Here is a 19798-nt window from a genome sequence, read left to right as displayed (position 1 = left end):
GGGGAATCACTCTTATATGTAGGGAGAAATCAATTATTTGCAAGAAGATTCCTTATTTAAAATCTGATGTGGCCGGACACCGTAGCACACACCTGTAGTCCCAGCTACTCGGGAGGCTGAGGCAGGAGAATTGCTTGAACCCGGAAGGCAGAGGTTGCAGTGAACCGAGATCACACCATTGCACTCCAGCCTGGGTGACAGAGCGAATCTCCATCTCAAAAGAGAGAGAGAAAAAAAAAAACCATTTGATATCAATACAATGTACTACTACTCTGTGATTTAAAAAAAAGACGGACAAACATTGATACTGATATATTACCATCTTAAATGGATCTCAAGGACATTTTGGTGGATGAAAAAAAAAAGTTGCATGATATATGATTCAATTTTGATCCCCAAAGTTGCATACTATATGATTCAATTTTTATAATATTCTTGAAATGACGTAAGTATAGCTGTGGAGAACAAATTAGTGATTGCCAAAGAACAGGGAGGAGGACAGTGGACTGGTGCAACTAACGATGTGTAGTAAGTACTATAAGGGATAGCACTATAAAAGGGTGACACAGGGGACACACACACATACACACACACACACAAGCTAGTGCATGTAAAAACTGGTGAAATTGGAATAAAGCCTGTGGTCTGGTTAACAATATTTTACAGATGTCAGTTTCCTGGTTTTAATATTGTACTGTATTGAGGCTATGATCAGAGGAAGGTGGGTGAAGGGTACATGGGACTCTGCTATATTTGCAATTTCCTGTGAATCTATAATTATTTCAGATTAAAGAAGGGGAAAAAAATCAAACACGAGACATACAAACTCATCAAATATTTCCTTTTTCCAACACCTACTGATTGTGCGTGGCTTTATTGGCTGCTTGCTTTAACTCCCACAATTCTCTGAAATAGATGTTATAAACTCTATTTTATTTTCATCAAAATGGAGGCTTAGGTTAAGTAATTTGTCCAAGGTACAACTACTGTTAGAGCCAGGGTTTTAATCCAGCACAATCTAAATCCCACTCATGGTGAAACTAGGCCTCATAAAACTTAGAAACTAGGCCTCATATAGAAAAAATTAACACCAGGTGGCTCTGGATAGAGTCCCACCCTGCCTCGATAAGGACCCACCCTGATAGGGTCCCACTCTGCCAATTCCGGGAAACAACCTCATGGGGTCCCACCCTGCCAATTCCGGGGGTCCCACCCTGCCTCGAAGTTCCCGGAATCAACAACTCCAGGAAAAAACCTCATAAGGTCCTGCTCTAACCAATTAGCATAAGACACCTTGCTCAGGCCATAGCTAGACCCAATCATTTTGCGCCTTAAGCTTTGTTTGAATTTCGCGCCCTAAGCTGTGTTTGAACTTGTGTTTGCCTATATAAACAGCCTGTAACAAGTAGTCGGGGTCCCAGGGCCAACTTAGAGCTTGGGACCCTAGCGCGCTAGTAATAAATAACTCTCTGCTGTGAATCTCCTGTCGGTGATCCTTCGCGGGGACCCCTGCCCAGGAGGGAATCGACAGTTCGGTTCCAACAATGGTTGTTTGGGCTGAATCCTGACTGGACTTAAATGACACTGTTCTTTTCTTTGACGCCCAGACTGGAGTGCAACCGCGGGATCTCAGCTCACTGCAACCTCCACCTCCCGGGTTCAAGCGATTCTCCAGCCCCAGCCTCCCTAGTATCTAGGACTACAGGCGTGAGCCACCACGCCCGGCTGATTTTTGTATTTTTAGTAGAGACGGGGTTTCACCATATTGGCCAGGCTGGTCTCGAACCCCTGACCTCAAGTGATCTGCCCGCCTGGGCCTCCCAAAGTGCTGGGATTACAGGCGTGAGCCACCGCGCCTGGCCTGCCATCACGCTTGTAATCCCCGCACTTTGGGAGGCGAAGGCGGGTGGATCACAAGATCAAGAGATTGAGACCATCCTGGCCAACACGGGGAAACCCCATCTCTACTAAAAATACAAAACATCAGTTGGCGTGGTGGCATGCGCCTGTAGCCCCAGCTACTCGGGAAGCTGAGGCAGGAGAATCGCTTGAACCCAGGAGGTGGAGGCTGCAGCGAGTCAAGATCGCCCTACCGCACACCAGCCTGGGCGACAGTGTGAGACTCCGTCTCAAAAAAAAAAAAAAAAAAAAATCTTTCTGCCAGAGGTGAGAGAGCAGAAAAAAAAATTAATCAGATTCTCAAATTCCTGTGCGTCTCTTAGTAGAGAAGGGGGTTCTCCATGTTGGTCAGGCTGATCTCGAACTCCCGATCTCAGGTGATCCGCCCGCCTCAGCCTCCCAAAGTCCTAGGATTACAGGCGTGAGCCACCGCGCCCAGCCACAAGACGTTTTATTGCAACATAAATATAGAGGATGTAACGAGTCATCCAATCACCAATGTAATTAGAGTTGGTTACCAAGTTTCCCTACGCGTCTTCCACCAGGAGGGATAAATGGACTGCAGACAAACCTAGCACCCCTTGAGCAGCTTAATTCGTATCATAAATATGCAGGCACCGTAAGGACGCGATTCTCCAGTTAGCCAGGCCTTTTTCTACCCTTTTGGGGGCACAAGGCGACCTTGCCTCCTGATTCAAAAACTTCGTAAACTTCAATCCTTCTGCCCCTTTCCGGTCAGCCACGAAAGCAGCAGCCTGGCACAATTCCCAGCCTAGAGTTCGGGCACTGCTTGTCATCAGCACAACGACGAAACCTACACTCACGGAGACCTCAGACCCCGCGTGATTACATCACTCAACCACCAGCGCAGGCCTGGAGGAACCCACTGTCACGTGACCGCTCGTGCCCAATGACCGAGGCCCACGCTTTCCAGACTGCCATAGGCGCTGTCATAGAGCCCGAGCTTGGGCGGTGCCCCGCCCCGGCCGCACGGTGCGCCGGCGTTAATCCTCCCCGAAAGTTCCGGCCGCCAAGATTGCAGGTTCCCACCAAGCATTGTTTCCGAACTGGGCCACAAGAGCGTGTTCCTGATTGGCTTGCTCTGGAGGTTGGGAAGGGACGTGTTAGAGACTGGGACCACTTCCTGAAGCGCGAGGCAGGAAGTTATATGCGTTTTCTGGAGTCCTGTAGAGAAAGTGCTCTCTGCCGCATTGGTGTCGGTGAGAGCTGGAGGTGTTGGGTCGGGAGACCAGCCGTTCGGTCCCGCCGCAGGTAGGAGCTGGTTTCCATCGCGGCACCACGGCACACACCTCCAGCCCTGAGCCCGGAGCGACTGCCCGGGGGTCTCATTCAGGCTTCTTGACGCCGTTCCAGGGGGCACCTAGCCAGGCATCCTCTGGGCTTCTAGCCAGAGGACTGGCTCCCGGCTTCAGCACTCTGGGCTGCAGTAACAAGTGCCCTTATCGCCCTGAGCCCTGCCACCATCCCGTGAACCACCGAAACCCTGGTCCAGCGCGACAGCCTTGGACCTGGGACTGGACGGATCCAAAACGCTCAGCCCCGGCCCCCCACAGACGGGGCTCTGCATCGTCTCTGATATGTCACCCACCATCTCCCACAAGGACAGCAGCCGGCAACGGCGGCCAGGGAATTTCAGTCACTCTTTGGATATGAAGAGCGGTCCCCTGCCTCCGGGCGGTTGGGATGACAGTCATTTGGACTCAGCGGGCCGAGAAGGGGACAGAGAAGCTCTTCTGGGGGATACCGGCACTGGCGACTTCTTAAAAGCCCCACGGAGCTTCCGGGCGGAACTAAGCAGCATTTTGCTGCTACTCTTTCTTTACGTGCTTCAGGGTATTCCCTTGGGCTTGGCGGGAAGCATCCCACTCATTTTGCAAAGCAAAAATGTTAGCTATACAGACCAAGCTTTCTTCAGTTTTGTCTTTTGGCCTTTCAGTCTCAAATTACTCTGGGCCCCGTTGGTGGATGCTGTCTACGTTAAGAACTTCGGTCGTCGCAAATCTTGGCTTGTCCCGACACAGTATATACTAGGACTCTTCATGATATATTTATCCACTCAGGTTGACCGTTTGCTTGGGAATACCGAAGGCAGGACACCCGACGTGATTGCTCTCACTGTGGCATTCTTTTTGTTTGAATTCTTGGCCGCCACTCAGGACATTGCTGTCGATGGTTGGGCGTTAACTATGTTATCCAGGGAAAATGTGGGTTATGCTTCTACTTGCAATTCGGTGGGCCAAACAGCGGGTTACTTTTTGGGCAATGTTTTGTTTTTGGCCCTTGAATCTGCCGACTTTTGTAACAAATATTTGCGATTTCAGCCTCAACCCAGAGGAATCGTTACTCTTGCAGGTAGTGTATTTAAACTATTATGGTGTTAGGTTTATTTATCCTTTTGAAAGAGTGTGTGATGTTGGAGGGAAGCTCATTAATTTACTGGAAATCATTGTATGGGCGATAACTCAAGGTAAGTTTTCTGTTTCGTCCAGATGAGCTTCTTTAAATTATTAAAGCCAAAATGAATGACATCAGAGCAATCAAATGATCAGTACTCTGCAGGTAGTTAACAGGGAGAGGCAACCCATCAAATAACAACGGAGTCCAGGGATTCGTGCCACTTGCTTAATACACAAATGCACATTTTTTTAAAGTGTGGCTCATATAGTTCACATTTTTCCTTTTGTCTTGTTGGTTTTAGGTTTCTAGCTCTATACTTTCTGATCCATTTCTACCCCTACCATTGTACCCAGAATCCAGCCTTCTAGTGAGTGGAACAGGGTTTATTCTTTCAAACATTATTGAGTCAGCTACGGGACGGGGTTCTAAGGCCTCTTATGAATAAGGCAGAGTTCTGCACTCAAGAAATAGGGGAGATGAACGTTTTAGGAGACTTCGGAGTTGCCTTTGGGAGTCAGGCTTCACAGTGCAGATAACATTTGACTTTGTTCTTGAAAAAGATTCCACGGGGCCAGGAAATGGCACACCAGGATGCACAACACAAAGTGAAAGTGCACTGAGGCAGGAAAGTACAAAAAAGTACAGGACATTGCCTGAACTGGGTTTGGGAAATCATGCTGAGAAAGGCTGTGACTAAATTAGTAATATTTTAATTACTATGGGAAAAGGGTTTAAAAGTTTGTCCTGTAAGTAATGGAGGGTAAGGTCTAAAAAATTTCTCCGTTTCTCTGCATTAGTAAAACACATGTAAGTTTTTCTCTTTTTTCTTCTTCTTTTTAATTGAGATGGTTGGGGGTGGGGGAGTGTCTCACTATGTTGGCCAGGCTGGTCTCAAACTCCTGGACTCAGGTGATCCTCCCCCTCCTTGGCCTCCCAAAGTACTGGGAATTACAGGTGTGAGCCACCCCACCTGGCCTAAGCTTATCTGAGGGTTTTTGTATTTTGTTTTTTTTTAGCTTCTGTAGCAACTAGAAAACAAGTAAAATGACCAATATAAGGAATAACAATGTCAGGAATATAGTGGAATTCTTCATTTCTGTCAGTGATGATTAATTTAGGGGATTCTGTTTTGAAATTTAAGCAGCTAAACCTCTCAGCTTCTGTGCTACCTTGGAAATTCCCAGTAGAGTAAATGTCCAGGTATGTGGGTGATGGTAGGAGGTGTCACAACTATACTAATTTCCTGTGATCTCCTGCAATCTTACTCATTCTCACACACATCTAACCTTATGTACACCTCCTCAGACTGCTAGTGAGTGAGCCACTATTACTGGTGAAATGATGGTGATAGTACTTTTTCCTCAGTTTTTTGGTTGAGAGATATTATATATATAATATATAATTATATATATGCGCCCAGCCAAAATTAAAAAATTAATTAAAATAAAAATAAAGAAGTCAAGGCTGGGTGCAGTGGCTCACGCCTGTAATCCCAGCACTTTGGGAGGCTGAGGTGGATGGATCACCTGAGATAAGGAGTTTGAGATCATCCTGGCCAACATGGCAAAACCCCTTCTCTACTAAAAATACAAAATTTAGCTGGAAGTGGTGGCACTCACTTGTAATCCCAGCTACTCAGGAGGCTGAGTGGGGAGAATCACTTGAACCCAGGAAGACCCAGGAAGCAGAGGTTGCAGTGAACCGAGATCGCACCATTGCACTCTATGTGACAGAGCAAGGCTCCATCTCAAAAAAAAAAGAATAAGTCAGCGTAAATTAAAATCCAGTGGCATAATTTTGATCCATTAGGGAACAGTTGTGGCTAAGGGAGTATAAATATACTAATTATTGAACTCATAACAGCATTCTCTGGGATAATGTTTTACCAATCACTCTTACATTAAGAGAAAGTTCCAATTTAGCTAATTAGCAATTTAGTTTCCATGGCCTCTTAAACTTTGATTTCACTGAGGCTTTCTCGTCTTAAGTAACATCATCTCCTTAATCCTCTAGGGTGATATAACCATCAGTCCCAGGACAAAATGAAAAGCAGACACCAAAAGCAACAAACTGGCTGGGCATAGTGGCTCATGCCTGTAATCCCAGCACTTCGGAGGCCAAGGCGGGTGGATCACAAGGTCAGGAGACCAAGATCATCCTGGCCAACATGGTGAAACCCTGTCTCTACTAAAAATACAATAATTAGCCCGGTGTGGTGGCATGCACCTGTAGTCCCAGCTATTCAGGTGGCTGAGGCAAGAGAATCGCTTCAACAGGGGAGGCGGAGGTTGCAGTAAGCTGAGATCGCACCACTGCACTCCCGCCTGGGCGATACAGCCTGTAAGACTCCATCTCAAGAAAAAAGCAACGAACTGGTAATAGACAGGATGCATTCACAAAGTATTTCTAGGCAGTGAATTATTATTATTATTCTGAAATGGAGTCTCGCTCTGTTGCCCAGGCTAGAGTGCAGTGGTGTGATCTCAGCTCACTTCAACTTCCCCCTCCAGGGTTCAAGCTGTTCTGCTGCCTCAGCCTCCCTAGTAGCTGGGATTACAAGCATGTGCAACCTGGCTAATTTTTGTATTTTTGGTAGAGATGGGGTTTCACCACGTTGGTCAGGCTGGTCTTGAACTCCTGACCTCAAGTGATCTGCCAACCTCGGCTTCCCAAAGTGCTAGGATTACAGGTGTGAGCCACTGTGCCCGGCCTTGACTTGTTACTTTGAATTTTTTTTTTTTTTTCCTGTGGAATTTGAACTTTGTTCTGCAGTAGATTCTAAAACTAGCTTACTTTTTAATTCAGCTGTTTATATCTGTGGTAGACTGCTGTTTCTGGTTCAAACATTTTAGTTGAAAGTTAGAATTCCTATAGTTTCATTCTCCTTTTTATGACTGAACATACCGCATTTATAACATTGTTCTTTCTGGAACTTAGGATAACTAAGAAAAACCAGTGGTTTTGAAAAAGTTATATAGCACACGAAGAATTATATGAAGGAAATATAATTGCTTAGGTGATTACAGAGGAGCTAAGCACTGAGGCAATGTTTAGAAAATCCAAGTATTGAAAGGAAGCATAATTGTTTATTGTTTTTGTTTTTTTAATTCTAAAATATGTTCTGGCCAGGTGCAGTGGCTCACACCTGTAATCCTAGCACTTTGGGAGGCTGAGGCGGGCAGATTGCTTGAGCTCAGAAGTTCAAGACCACTGTGGGCAACATGGCAAAACCCCGTCTCTACTAAAAATACAGAAAATTAGCCGGGTGTGGTGGCGCATACCTGAAATCCCAGCTACTCAGGAAGCTGAGGCATTAGAATCACTTGAGCTGGGGAGGTGGAGGCTGCAGTGAGCTGAGATTGCGCCACTGCACTCCAGCCTGGGTGACAGAGTGAGACTCCATCTCCAAAAATATAAATAAATAAAAAATAAATAAAATACTGTCTGTAGCAGTTTTGATTGTTACAGATTGTTACAGATAAGTGGAGATGGAATATATTGGGTAGATAGATAATGTAAATGAATCATCTGAGTTGGAGGGACAGAGATAATTTGAGAAATCCATGCACATCTAAAGGTGAGGAGTATCAACTCTAGTAAGTTGTAGTTTTGTGACAATAGGATCCCAAGATTGCTAGATCTTTTTTTTTTTTTTTTTTTTTTTTTTGAGCCGTAGTCTCACTCTCGCCCAGGCTGGAGTGCAGTGGCACGATCTCGGCTCACTGCAAGCTCCGCCTCCAGGATTCACACCATTCTCCTGCCTCAGCCGCCCGAGTAGCTGGGACTACAGGCGCCCGCCACCACACCCGGATAATTTTGTGTATTTTTAGTACAGACGGAGTTTTACCGTGTTAGCCAGGATGGTCTCAATCTTCTGACTTCGTGATCCGCCCTCCTCGGCCTCCCAAAGTGCTGGGATTACAGGCATGAGCCACCCCACCCGGCACGATTGCTAAATCTTAGGAGTATTCAAGAGAAACTAGAAATTCCTTTTTTATTTCCTGATTTTGAAAACACTTCTTAGGCTCATATAAAAACATGTCTTTAGCTGGGCACAGTGGCACGCATCTGTAGAGTGGCATGACACTTGACACATGACACTTTAGCTGACACATGACACATGACACTCAGCCACTTGACAGACTGAGATAGGAAGATCATTTGAGGCCAGGAGTTCGAGGCTGCAGTGCATTACAGTAGTGTCTGTAAATAACCACTGCACTGCAGCCTGGGCAACCTAGCAAGACCCATCTTTTAAAAAAAATCTATCTAATCTATCTATCTATCTGCCATCTATCTAATCTAATTTATGTCTTCAGGCCACATCTAGCCTGTAAACTCATAGTTGAGGCCCTCTCCCTCTAGCATAAGTAGTAACAATTAGAAGTGATTGGAATAGGGAGCAGCATATTTGGGTTTAGGACAGGGAACAAGATGGTCTAATGCCAGAGAAGAGAGCTAAAGATACTAGAGTTTATAAATCAGTTTGTTTATAAATAGGCACGCACATACAGGAATAAGTAAGAGAAAGTATTGCTTTGAAAAAGTTGATACTGTGAGTATGAATCTAACCAAACTAATGACAATAAAAACAGTGTTTGTAAGACATTGATGCTTTAGAGAGAGGAACCATTAATTCCTACCTGATGACAGATTTCTTTGTCCTGCTTTCATAACACATAATTTATGACTCAAAATGCCTGTTAGAATTTGGAAAAGACTAATTGACCGTTTTCTAGATAGACCAGGTATTCTTATATAGGCTATAATACATTATTTAGCATTCATGTCTAGGCTTAAAATGTTACCCTATGTTCTCAGAAAGACAAGCTGTATTCCTTTTTTATTTTTTTGAGAGTGTCTTGCTCTGTCACCCAGGCTGGCGTGTAGTGGTGCAATCTCGGCTCACTGCAACCTCTGCCTCCTGGGTTCAAGCAGTTCTCATGCCTCGGCCTCCCAAGTAGCTGGGATTATAGGCATGTGCCACCATGCCTAGTTACTTTTTGTAGTTTTAGTAGAGACAGGGTTTCGCCATGTTGGCCAGGCTGGTCTTGAACTCCTGACCTCAAGTGATCCACCTGCCTTGGACTCCCAACGTGCTGCGATTACAGGCGTGAGCCACCGTGCCCAGCCTATTTATTCTCATTAATGTCATCTCCCTATAATTTATTGAGTAAAATGAATTCTTTAGGAAGACACACCAAGTTTGTTTATCCTGTGCATTTAAATTTTCTTTGGCATATCACCATATGAGGAGATGGAGGTGAGAAGGGGGAATACAAGTAGCCAGTTTAAAGAAGTGTGGGAACCAGGTGCGGTGGCTCACGCGTGTAATCCCAGCACTTTGGGAGGCTGAGGCGGGTGGATCACCTGAGGTCAGGAGTTCAAGACCAGCCTGACCAGTATGGAGAAACCCCGTCTCTACTAAAAATACAAAAATTAGCTGGGTTAGTGGTGCATGCCTGTAATCCCAGCTGCTTGGGAGGCTGAGGCAGGAGAATCACTTGAACCCGCGAGGCGGATGTTGCGATGAGCCTAGATTGTGCCATTGCACTGCAACCTGGGCAAAAAGAGTGAAACTCCATCTCAAAAAAAAAAAAAAGAAGTGTGGAGAAAGTATCTATGTTCCAGACCTCATGGTTGGAGCTAAAATATGAACCTTTTTTCTCAGCGGTGTCCAGTTGATAGAAAAGAGAGCTTACTTGCTGTGGGCGTATCTGAGTATCTGGATGATACAGTGGAAAACATTTCTTGCTTTAGAACTAGACCGGAGTTTGAATGCCATTTCTGGCACTTTCTGGCTTGTGATTCTGTTTCCTTGTATATAAAGTAGGAGTAATAATGTCTATTTTGGAAAGTGATTTTGGGATTTAAATGAGATGTCCTCTGTTTTTCTCAGATCTTATAATAGACACTCAGGTGCTAGCTATTGTACCTTTATTGGTTACTAATGAATTGTTACATGCTCTTAATTTCTGCATTCATGAAAGCACTGGACAAGATCGTGGAGCCACTTCAGAATATTTAGTCTGTTTTTTAGGTCTTTGCTCAAAAATCATGTTTATGAAACTTTAACATCAGCTTTGATATCTTGATCATACATATATATACCATGTATGCTTAAGTTTATAAAATACACAAATCAAAATTAACCAAAATGTTAATGATTAAATATTTCAATATTTTTGGTAATAATGGTAAAATACATAAATCAAAACTAACCAAAATGTTAATAATGAAATATTTCCATATTTTTGGTAATAATGTTTCTTTATGGTTGTTGGCATAATAGTCTATGGATGTCTCTAGCATCAAAGCAATGTTAATAAGTCTAAGAAGACTACTGGCTATCAGTTATTAGCATTGGTCTGATTTGTGGTAATTGTATTCATAAAACTTCTTAATATATTTCCTGGCCTCTCTGAGCTATTGGCTTTTTCATTCTTCTGCATGTGTGAGATATGGAAATCCTTTGAATTAGGGCTTTGTGACTGAACCATTGTCATTACTTCCTTCTTTTTATGTATTTTCTCTTCAAAGCACAAAGAAATTAGAAATATCTTTGTAGCCGGGCGCGGTGGCTCAAGCCTGTAATCCCAGCACTTTGGGAGGCCAAGACGGGCGGATCACGAGGTCAGGAGATCGAGACCATCCTGGTTAACACGGTGAAACCCCGTCTCTACTAAAAAATACAAAAAAACCTAGCCGGGCGAGGTGGCGGGCACCTGTAGTCCCAGCTACTCGGGAGGCTGAGGCAGGAGAATGGCGTAAACCTGGCAGGCGGAGCTTGCAGTGAGCTGAGATCCGGCCATTGCACTCCAGCCTGGGTGACAGAGCGAGACTCCGCCTCAAAAAAAAAAAAAAAAAAAAAGAAATATCTTTGTCTGGGTACAGTGGCTCACACCTGTAATCTCAACACTTTGGGAGGCTGAGGCAAGAGGATCACTTGAACCTAGGAAGTCAAGGCTGCAGTGAGCCAAGTTTGCACCACTGCACTATAGCTTGGGTGAGACCCTGTCTCAAAAAAATAAAAAAAGAAATAATCTTATCTGCAAACATTGCTGAAACTTTAGTTTCTTCTTTTTTCTCTTGGTATCAAGGAATTTAAATTTTAGATGGACTGTGTTTATTAAAATTGGTAGACTATGCTAAACAAATTTTCAATTCTTTTGCCTCGAAAAATGGAACTCTTTAAGTCTTATATAATTGGAAAACTTTTACTTTTCACTTAACATTAATTTGAATTTCTGGTGACAGTGAAAATTATTTTTTTTCAGGGCTTGTTAAACAACTGTTTTAAATGATGAACAAAACCCTACTCAATGAGAATAGTATTGTACGTGAAACTGTAAACAAGTCATTATTAATCTCATTTTGCAGATGGAAGTAAGAATGCAAAAATAGTGGACATGCCAAGTGAATGCTGTTAATAATATGTAAAATTCTTTGCTTAAACATTTATTACTTAAACTAAAAAATAAAAAAGTGGACATTAGCCTCACTTACAAGGATAATGTTATTAATACATTGTTGTTCATTCCTTTTGAATCAGATTCCAAAATGCTAGAAATTATGTTAAGATGTTATTTTATTCTGGGCATGATGGCTCATACTGTGATCCCAGCTTTTTGGGAGGCCAAGGCAGACAGAATCATTTGAGGTCAGGAGTTCGAGACCAGCCTGACTAACATGGTGAAACCCCCATCTCTGCTGAAAATACAAAAATTAGCTGGGTATGATGACACACACGCCTGTAATCTCAGCTACTCCAGAGGCTGAGGCAGGAGATCGCTTGAACCCAAGAGGTGGAGGTTCCAGTGAGCTGAGATTGCGCCACTGCACTGCAGCCTGGCAAGAGTGAAACTCCATCTCCGAAAAAAAAAAAAAATATATATATATATATATATATATATAATCTTTATTAGGCAGTATAAAATATGGAAAGAACGTAAGACTCAACTTCAGAAGGTTGAGATTCAAGCTCTGCCTCCGCCTCTGCCTGTTAGTGATTTTACCTTTGGTAAAGATTTAAGTGTTCTGAGTTTCTTTTCCTCATCTGTATATAGTAATAACACATGCTTAGCCTATTCTGTTTGCTGTGAGAATCAAATGAGATAACATATAAGAAAGGAATATTTAAATACCAAGGTGAAATTTATATAAACAAATAATGCTATATTTCTCCCTCATAAATGAGGTTCAAACTGTAGTGATCACCTTCAGTGAGCACAGCAGCAAGAGCAAGATTCAATCTAAAGAAATACCCTGACTGAAGAATATTCTAATTGTTTTTGAGAAGAGGTGACTAGGGTCCTTGATCAGTTGTGCCACATACACCATAAAATCCAAAGTGAAAACATCTAAAATGGAGTACAAGTCTAGAATGTTTAAGCTCTAATGCAAGGATTTTCTAGCCAAATCTTATTTTACAGATGAAGAGACTGAGGCAGGGCTATCTAATAAGTTTTCTGGTGGCAAACTAAAATGCAATTCTCAGGGTGGTTAATGAGATACAAGTTTTGAAATTAGTTGTACTTATAAGGTGTGAAATCACCGTTTTACCACTGACTTAGAATGTAACTTGGACAGCTTGACCTCCCTAAACCTTTGTTTGTTCACCTGTAAATTTGGGCTGGTGATAACCTAATCTGTTGGGTTGTTGAAGTAAAGGAGTTGATACATGTAAAATGCGTAGCGTATTTTTGTCATAAATGATATCTCCATTATTACTATTATTTTTAGCTGTTTAGCAGAATCTTCCAGATCTTTATTCACTCCCTCCGCTAAATTTGTTCAAGATGATAGCTAATGGCTCAACTATCTTTCACTGAAACAATTCAAACAGTACTCTTCATGTGTCCTCATTCTGCACCTACGAGTGTGAGCAAATGCCTTTTGTATCATAGTATTGAGATGCGAAGGTTATTCTTAAACAGATTGAAAGCCTTAGAAAGTTTAAAAATACAAGGTAGAAAATCTGATGTGAATAATCGCATGTTGTCAAATTTAATGAAGAACTGAAAAGGCTTGGGTGTATAAGAAATATAACTGGTGTACCTTAGGGGATATGAAAATCGTTTCCCACCCCTAGCATTTTCCTTGAATAAAGTGACATGATAGGCTTTTGTTCATTCAACTCAGTTGTACACTAAATGTAATGCCCTCCACTCCCGCCACCCCCTGCCTTTTTTGTTGTTGTTGTCACTGTCTATTTTGGGTCTCTACGTTTAAGAGTCAGGACTCTTTTGTTCATTTGCTGTGTCTGGTACAATGCCTTGAATATAATAAAGAGGTACCTAAATGTTGACTTTTTTTTTTTTTTTTAAGACAAGGTCTCACTCTGTTGCCCATGCTGGAGTGCAGTGGTACAATCACAGCTCACTGCAGCCTCTACTTCATGGGCTCAAGTAGTCCTCAGCCTCCCAGGTATGGGGGACTACAGATGTGCACCACCAAGCCTGGCTAATTTCTTATTGTTTGTAGAGATAGGGTCCCACTATATTGCCCAGGCTGGTTTTGAATTCCTGAGTTCAAGTAATCCTCCCACCTTGGCCTCCCAAAGTGCTAGGATTATAGGCATGAGCCCCTGTACTTGGCTAATTTTTTAAATAACATTTTAGTTGAAAGTTACTGTATATAGAATTATTTAGTATCAATGAAATTATGTAAATTAAATTAATTATAGATTTAAAACATTTTCAGATTTCCTTTTTTTCTGGGGAACTGTATTTTTAATAACAACAACATTGGTTGCCCTTCTGAAAAAAGAAAACAAAGAAGTATCAGTAGTAAAAGAAGAAACACAAGGAATCACAGATACTTACAAGCTGCTTTTTGCAATTATAAAAATGCCAGCAGTTCTGACATTTTGCCTTCTGATTCTAACTGCAAAGGTAAGAGATTTATAAATCAAATTTATCATTTTCTTATAAGTATCAATATCATGGAATACTTTCAGTGTCTTTTTCATATCACAGGTCCCTTTCCACTACCATTAGAATTTAACAATGAAAAACAATATTTTCTGTTTATTAAATGTATTTGAAAAGATACAGTGATATCAACTTTAATTTTAAAGTAAGCTAAATATCTTGGAGTATTGTAAAGAATTATGTCAATTTGAAGAACTGTTAGTAAATGTGGACCTTAATGATATTAATGCTTGGAATGGAGATTAATATCTTCAATAATCAATAGCTCTGCCTTCTTATAATCAGTATACATTTAATGTTGGAGTAATACAATTATTTACTTAAAGTGTGATGTAAAAAGATATAGGGCCAGGCGTCGTGGCTCACGCCTGTAATCCCAGCACTTTGGGAGGCTGAGGCAGGCGGATTACGTGAGGTCAGGAGTTCAAGACCAGCCTGGCTAACATGGTGAAACCTTGTCTCTACTAAAAATACAAAAATCAGCCAGGCATGGTGGCACGTGTCTGTAGTCCTAGCTACTTGGGAGACTGAGGCAGGAGAATCGCTTGAACCCAGGAGGTGGAGGTTGCAGTGAGCCGATATTGCACCATGGCACTCTTAACTGGAGCGACAGAGTGAGTCTGTGTCTCAAAAATAGATAGATAGATAGATAGATAGATAGATAGATAGATAGATAAGTATATGAGTATTAGAAGTCAATTAAAAAAAATCCATTGAATTATTTAAGTACTGAAAGGAAAATTATACCATAAGAGAAATAGGGATTACTGGTGACTTTTATTCTATATTAAGGTGTCTCAGTTTTATAGTTCTAAAAATATTTTTAACACGTTAGGCTAGAATAAAGGTAAGTATATTTTGTTACAGTGAACTATTGCTAGTGTTGGAGTTAATATTTCTAAAATCTGCAATCTTATAGGATTTTCATTTTATATACTTAAATCTATGTACATAAACACTTTACACCTATCTTTTGACAGCTTTGAAGGAACCATTTTAGCCTCATTATATTCATTTTAAATAGTGAGTGTTTTTTCCTCTTAATGATAGAAGGCCAGATGTGCTGGCTCATGCCTGTGATCCCAGCACTTTGGGAAGCCAAGGCAGGAGGATCTCTTGAGCTCAGGAGTTCAAGACCAGCCTGAATATGGCGAAACAAAAAATAAAAAAATTATCTGGGTACGGTGGCACATGCCTGGAGTGCTAGCTACTTGTGAAGCTGAAGTAGGAAGATAGCTTGAGTCTGGGAGGTAGAGTTTGCAGTGAGCCATAGTTGTGCCACTGCACTCCAGCCTGGGCAACAGAGCCAGGGGTCTGTTTCTCCGTTGAGACAGGGGTCTCAAGGAAAAAAAAAAAAAAAGAATAGGAAGTTCAGAAAATGTGAAAAGTTCAAGGAGCATAACTATATATATATATATACACACATATATATATATTTGAGATAAAGTCTTACTCTGTCTCCCAGGCTGGGTGCAGTGGCACAATCTTGGCTCGCTACAACCTCTGCTACCTGGGTTCCAGTGATTCTCCTGCCTCAGTCTCCTGGGCAGCTGGGACCACAGGTGTGTGCTACCATGCCCAGCTAGTTGTTTTGTATTTGTTTATTTTGAGATGGAATTTTACTCTTGTTGCCCAGGCTGGAGTACAATGGCCCTATCTTGGCTTACTGCAACCTCCGCCTCCCAGGTTCAAGCGATTCTCCTGCCTCAGCCTCCCAAGTAGCTGGGATTACAGGCACAGGCTGAGCTAATTTTGTATTTTTAGTAGAGATGGGGTTTCTCCATGTTGGTCATGTTGGTCTCGAACTCCTGACCACAGGTGATCCACCCTTGGCCTCCCAGAGCGCTGGGATTACAGGCATGAGCCACCACGCCTGGCAATTTTTTTGTATTTTTAATGGAGACGGAGTTTCACCCTGTTGACCAGGCTGGTCTTGAACTCCTGACTTCAGATGAGCTGCCCACCTGGCCAAACAATATTATCTAATTATATCACTTAATAATTTTATCATTTAAAATACAGTATTTGCTGGATGTGGTGGCTCACGCCTTTAATCCCAGCACTTTGGGAGGCCAAAATGGGCTGATCACTTGAGGCCAGGAGTTCAAGACCAGCCTGGCCAAGTTGGTGAAACCCCGTCTCTACTAAAATTACAAAAATTAGCTGCGTGTGGTGGCAGGCGCCTGTAAGCCCAGCTACTCAGGAGGATGAGGCAGGAGAATCGCTGGAACCCGGGAGGTGGAGGTTGCCTTGAGCTGAGATCACGTACTGCACTCCAGTCTGTGTGACAGAGCGAGACTCCATCCCAAAAACAAATTAATTAATTTAAAAAAAAAAACAGTATTGACCTTCTTGGTATATTTCCTTTGAACCTCCCTTTTTCCCCTGTATATGTGTGTGTGCATGTATGTGTGTATACATATACTTCATGTATTTATTTGCTCATATACTTTTATTTTCTTTTATTTTATATTTTATTATTTTTTTTTTATTTTGAGACTGAGTCTCACTCTGTTGCCTAGGCTGGAGTACAGTGGCACGATCTCCCCTCCGTGCAACCTCTGCCTCCCTTGTTCAAACAATTCTCCTGCCTCAGCCTTCCTAGTAGCTGGGATTACAGGCACACGCCATCATACCCAGCTAATTTTTGTATTCTCAGAAGAGATGGGGTTTCACTATGTTGGCCAGGCTGGTCTCAAACTCCTGACCTCAAGTGATCTGCCTGCCTCAGACTCCCAAAGTGCTGGGACTACAGGTGTGAGCCACCATGCCCGGCCTATTTACTCATTTACTTTTAAAAGTGGAATTGAATCATGCTGCATATAATTTTTTATTTTCTCTTTGTCTTATACATTTCTGTAGCATTACATATTTGAAAACATACTTTTTAGTAGCTACATGATATAGTGTGTAAATTTACCATAATCTACTCATCTACTCATTTTTCTGTTGTATATTTTGCTTATGTTTTTAAATTATGAAAATGCACTAACAAATATTTTTGTGCTTAAGTCTGTGATTTTCTGGACATTTCCTTCCAGTAAACTTTTTTTTTTGAGACAGAGTCTCACTCTGTTGCCCAAGCTGGAGTGCAGTGGTGTGATCTCCGCTCACTGCAACCTCCTCCTCCCGGGTTCAAGAGATTCTCCTGCCTCAGCCCCTGGAGTAGCTGGGATTACAGGTGTGCACCACCATGCCCACTAATTTTTGTATTTTTAGTAGAGACAGGGTTTTACCATTTTGGTCAGGCTGGTCTCGAACTCCTGAGCTCAGGCAATCTGCCTGCCTCGGCCTCCCAAAGTACTGGGATTATAGGCGTGAGCCACCGAGCCTGGCCCACCCAACTAAGTTTTAAATTTTCTGTAGAGATGGGGGTCTCATTTTGCTACACAGGCTGGCCAATAGATTAATATTTTTTTTAAATATATATATGTTTTTGAGATGGAGTTTCACTCTTGTTGCCTAGGCTGGAGTGCAATGGTGCGATCTCAGCTCACCACGACCTCTGCCTCCCAGGTTCAAGAGCTCCTCCTGCCTCAGCCTCCCAAGTAGCTGGGATTACAGGCATGCGCCACCATGCCCAGCTAATTTCATATTTTTAGTAGGGACGGGGCTTCTCCATGTCTCTCAGGCTAGTCTTGAACTCTCGACCTCATGTGATCCACCTGCCTCGGCCTTTCAAAGTCCTGGGATTACAGGTGTGAGCCACTGTGCCTGGCTGGCCAATAGATTATTAAGTGGGCAATTAGTGGGTCAATGAATGTGATATGATTGCTGAATTGCTTTTCAAAAGGTTATGCTAGTTTATACTGTCTGCAGCAATATATAAAGAGGTATTTCAATTACAAAGTCTATAATACTGTTTTCTCCTTTTAAAATTCTCCCCAGTAACATCTCTCCTAATTTTTAATACTACAGATTAATTTTCTTTCCTTTTGAATTATATGTTGTTTTTTTTTTTTTGAGACGGAGTCTCGCTGTGTCGCCCAGGCTGGAGTGCAGTGGCGCGATCTCGGCTCACTGCAAGCTCCGCCTCCCGGGTTCACGCCATTCTCCCGCCTCAGCCTCCGAGTAGCTGGGACTACAGGCGCCCGCCACCACGCCCGGCTAGTTTTTTGTATTTTTAGTAGAGACGGGGTTTCACCATGTTAGCCAGGATGGTCTCGATCTCCTGACCTCGTGATCCACCCGCCTCGGCCTCCCAAAGTGCTGGGATTACAGGCTTGAGCCACCGCGCCCGGCCTGAATTATATGTTAATGGACTATACAATATGTATTTTTATGTTGGATGCATATGTTCTTTTGCTCCATGTTCTATTTGTGCAATTTATCCATATTTTTATTTATAGCAGTAGTTTGTTGATCTCATTACTGTATAGTATTCATTTGTATGAATATGCCACAATTTATCCATTCTATCAACAGGTTTTTAGAGCTATTATGAGTAGTGTTTCTACAAACATTCACATATGTGACTTTTGTTGAAGATAGGTGCACATTTCTGATTGGTAAATATATAGGAATAGAATTGCTGGTTCATGTAAAATGCATAGTATTATGTACTGCCAAATAGTTTTCCCAAGTTGTTGTTCCAATTTTCCCTACCATCAGCAGTGTAAGAGAGTTCTGATTGTTTCACATCCTTGAAAACACATATATTATCTTTTTTTTTTTTTTTTTGGAAACGGAGTCTCGCTCTGTCCCCCAGGCTGGAGTGCAGTGGTGCAATCTCGGCTCACTGCAAGCTCCGCCTCCTGGGTTCACACCATTCTTCTGCCTCAGCCTCCGAGTAGCTGGGACTATAGGCGCCTACCACCACGCCCGGCTAATTTTGTGTATTTTTAGTAGAGACAGGGTTTTACCATGTTAGCCAGGATGGTCTCGATCTCCTGACTGCGTGATCTGCCTGCCTTGGCCTCCCAAAGTGCTGGGATTACAGGTGTGAACCACCGTGCCCGGCCTATATTATCTTTTTAATTTTAGCCTTTCTGGTGGTTGTGTAATGCCATCTTGTTATTGCCATATTTTGAATTTCCCTAATGACAAAAGAAATGGAGCATCTTTTGATGTGATTATTGACCATTTGAATATCCAAAGTTGCCCTTTTCTTTAAATGTGTAAAGTTTTTGTTTCTGTTTAGATTTCATTTTTTGAGATGAGGTCTCTGTCACCTAGGCTGGAGTGCAGTGGCACCATCACAGCTCATTGCAGGCCTGACTCCTGGGCTCAAGTGATCCTCCCACCTCAGTCGCCCAAGTACAGGCATGTGCCACCACCATGCCCAGTGAATTAAAAAAAATGTTTTTGTAGAGAAGAGTTCTTACTATGATGCCCAGACTGGTCTTGAGTTTCTGGGCTGAAGCAGTCCTCCCGCCTCATCCTCCCAAAGTGCTGTGCTTACAGGCATGAGCCACTGTGCCAAACCAAACTTTTTAAAATATATTTTGGATTTGAGTCTTTTATTAGATATATGTATTACAAATATCTTCTACTATATAACTTTTAAGACTTTTAACTTTTAACATTTTAAAAGTAAACATTAAAGTCAG

The 19798-nt window shown here is 42.5% G+C and overlaps 2 protein-coding genes across 5 annotated transcripts in view; one reads left to right on the top strand and one right to left on the bottom strand.

Annotated features, from left to right (window-relative positions):
- The window catches only part of GMPS (guanine monophosphate synthase), a 792617-nt gene that overhangs the window by 91227 nt on the left and 681592 nt on the right, over nt 1–19798 (bottom strand). The gene's annotated exons all lie outside the window — the stretch shown is intronic.
- SLC33A1 (solute carrier family 33 member 1) overlaps nt 2908–19798 on the top strand; it is a 29441-nt gene continuing 12550 nt past the window's right edge. For 3 of the 4 annotated variants that reach the window (XM_050778243.1, XM_050778242.1, XM_050778241.1), the window contains exons 1-2: nt 2908–4272; nt 14020–14210. In XM_050778243.1, the coding sequence (XP_050634200.1) occupies nt 3498–4272; nt 14020–14210 (966 nt within the window). In that variant the 5' untranslated portion in view covers nt 2908–3497. The remainder of the gene's footprint in view (nt 4273–14019; nt 14211–19798) is intronic. The other variant, XM_050778244.1, reaches the window with a different exon arrangement.

This window comes from Macaca thibetana, chromosome 2 (genome assembly GCF_024542745.1).
Source record: "Macaca thibetana thibetana isolate TM-01 chromosome 2, ASM2454274v1, whole genome shotgun sequence".
NCBI classification, from domain to species: Eukaryota; Metazoa; Chordata; class Mammalia; order Primates; family Cercopithecidae; genus Macaca; species Macaca thibetana.
This window is presented reverse-complemented; position numbering and strand designations above follow the sequence as displayed.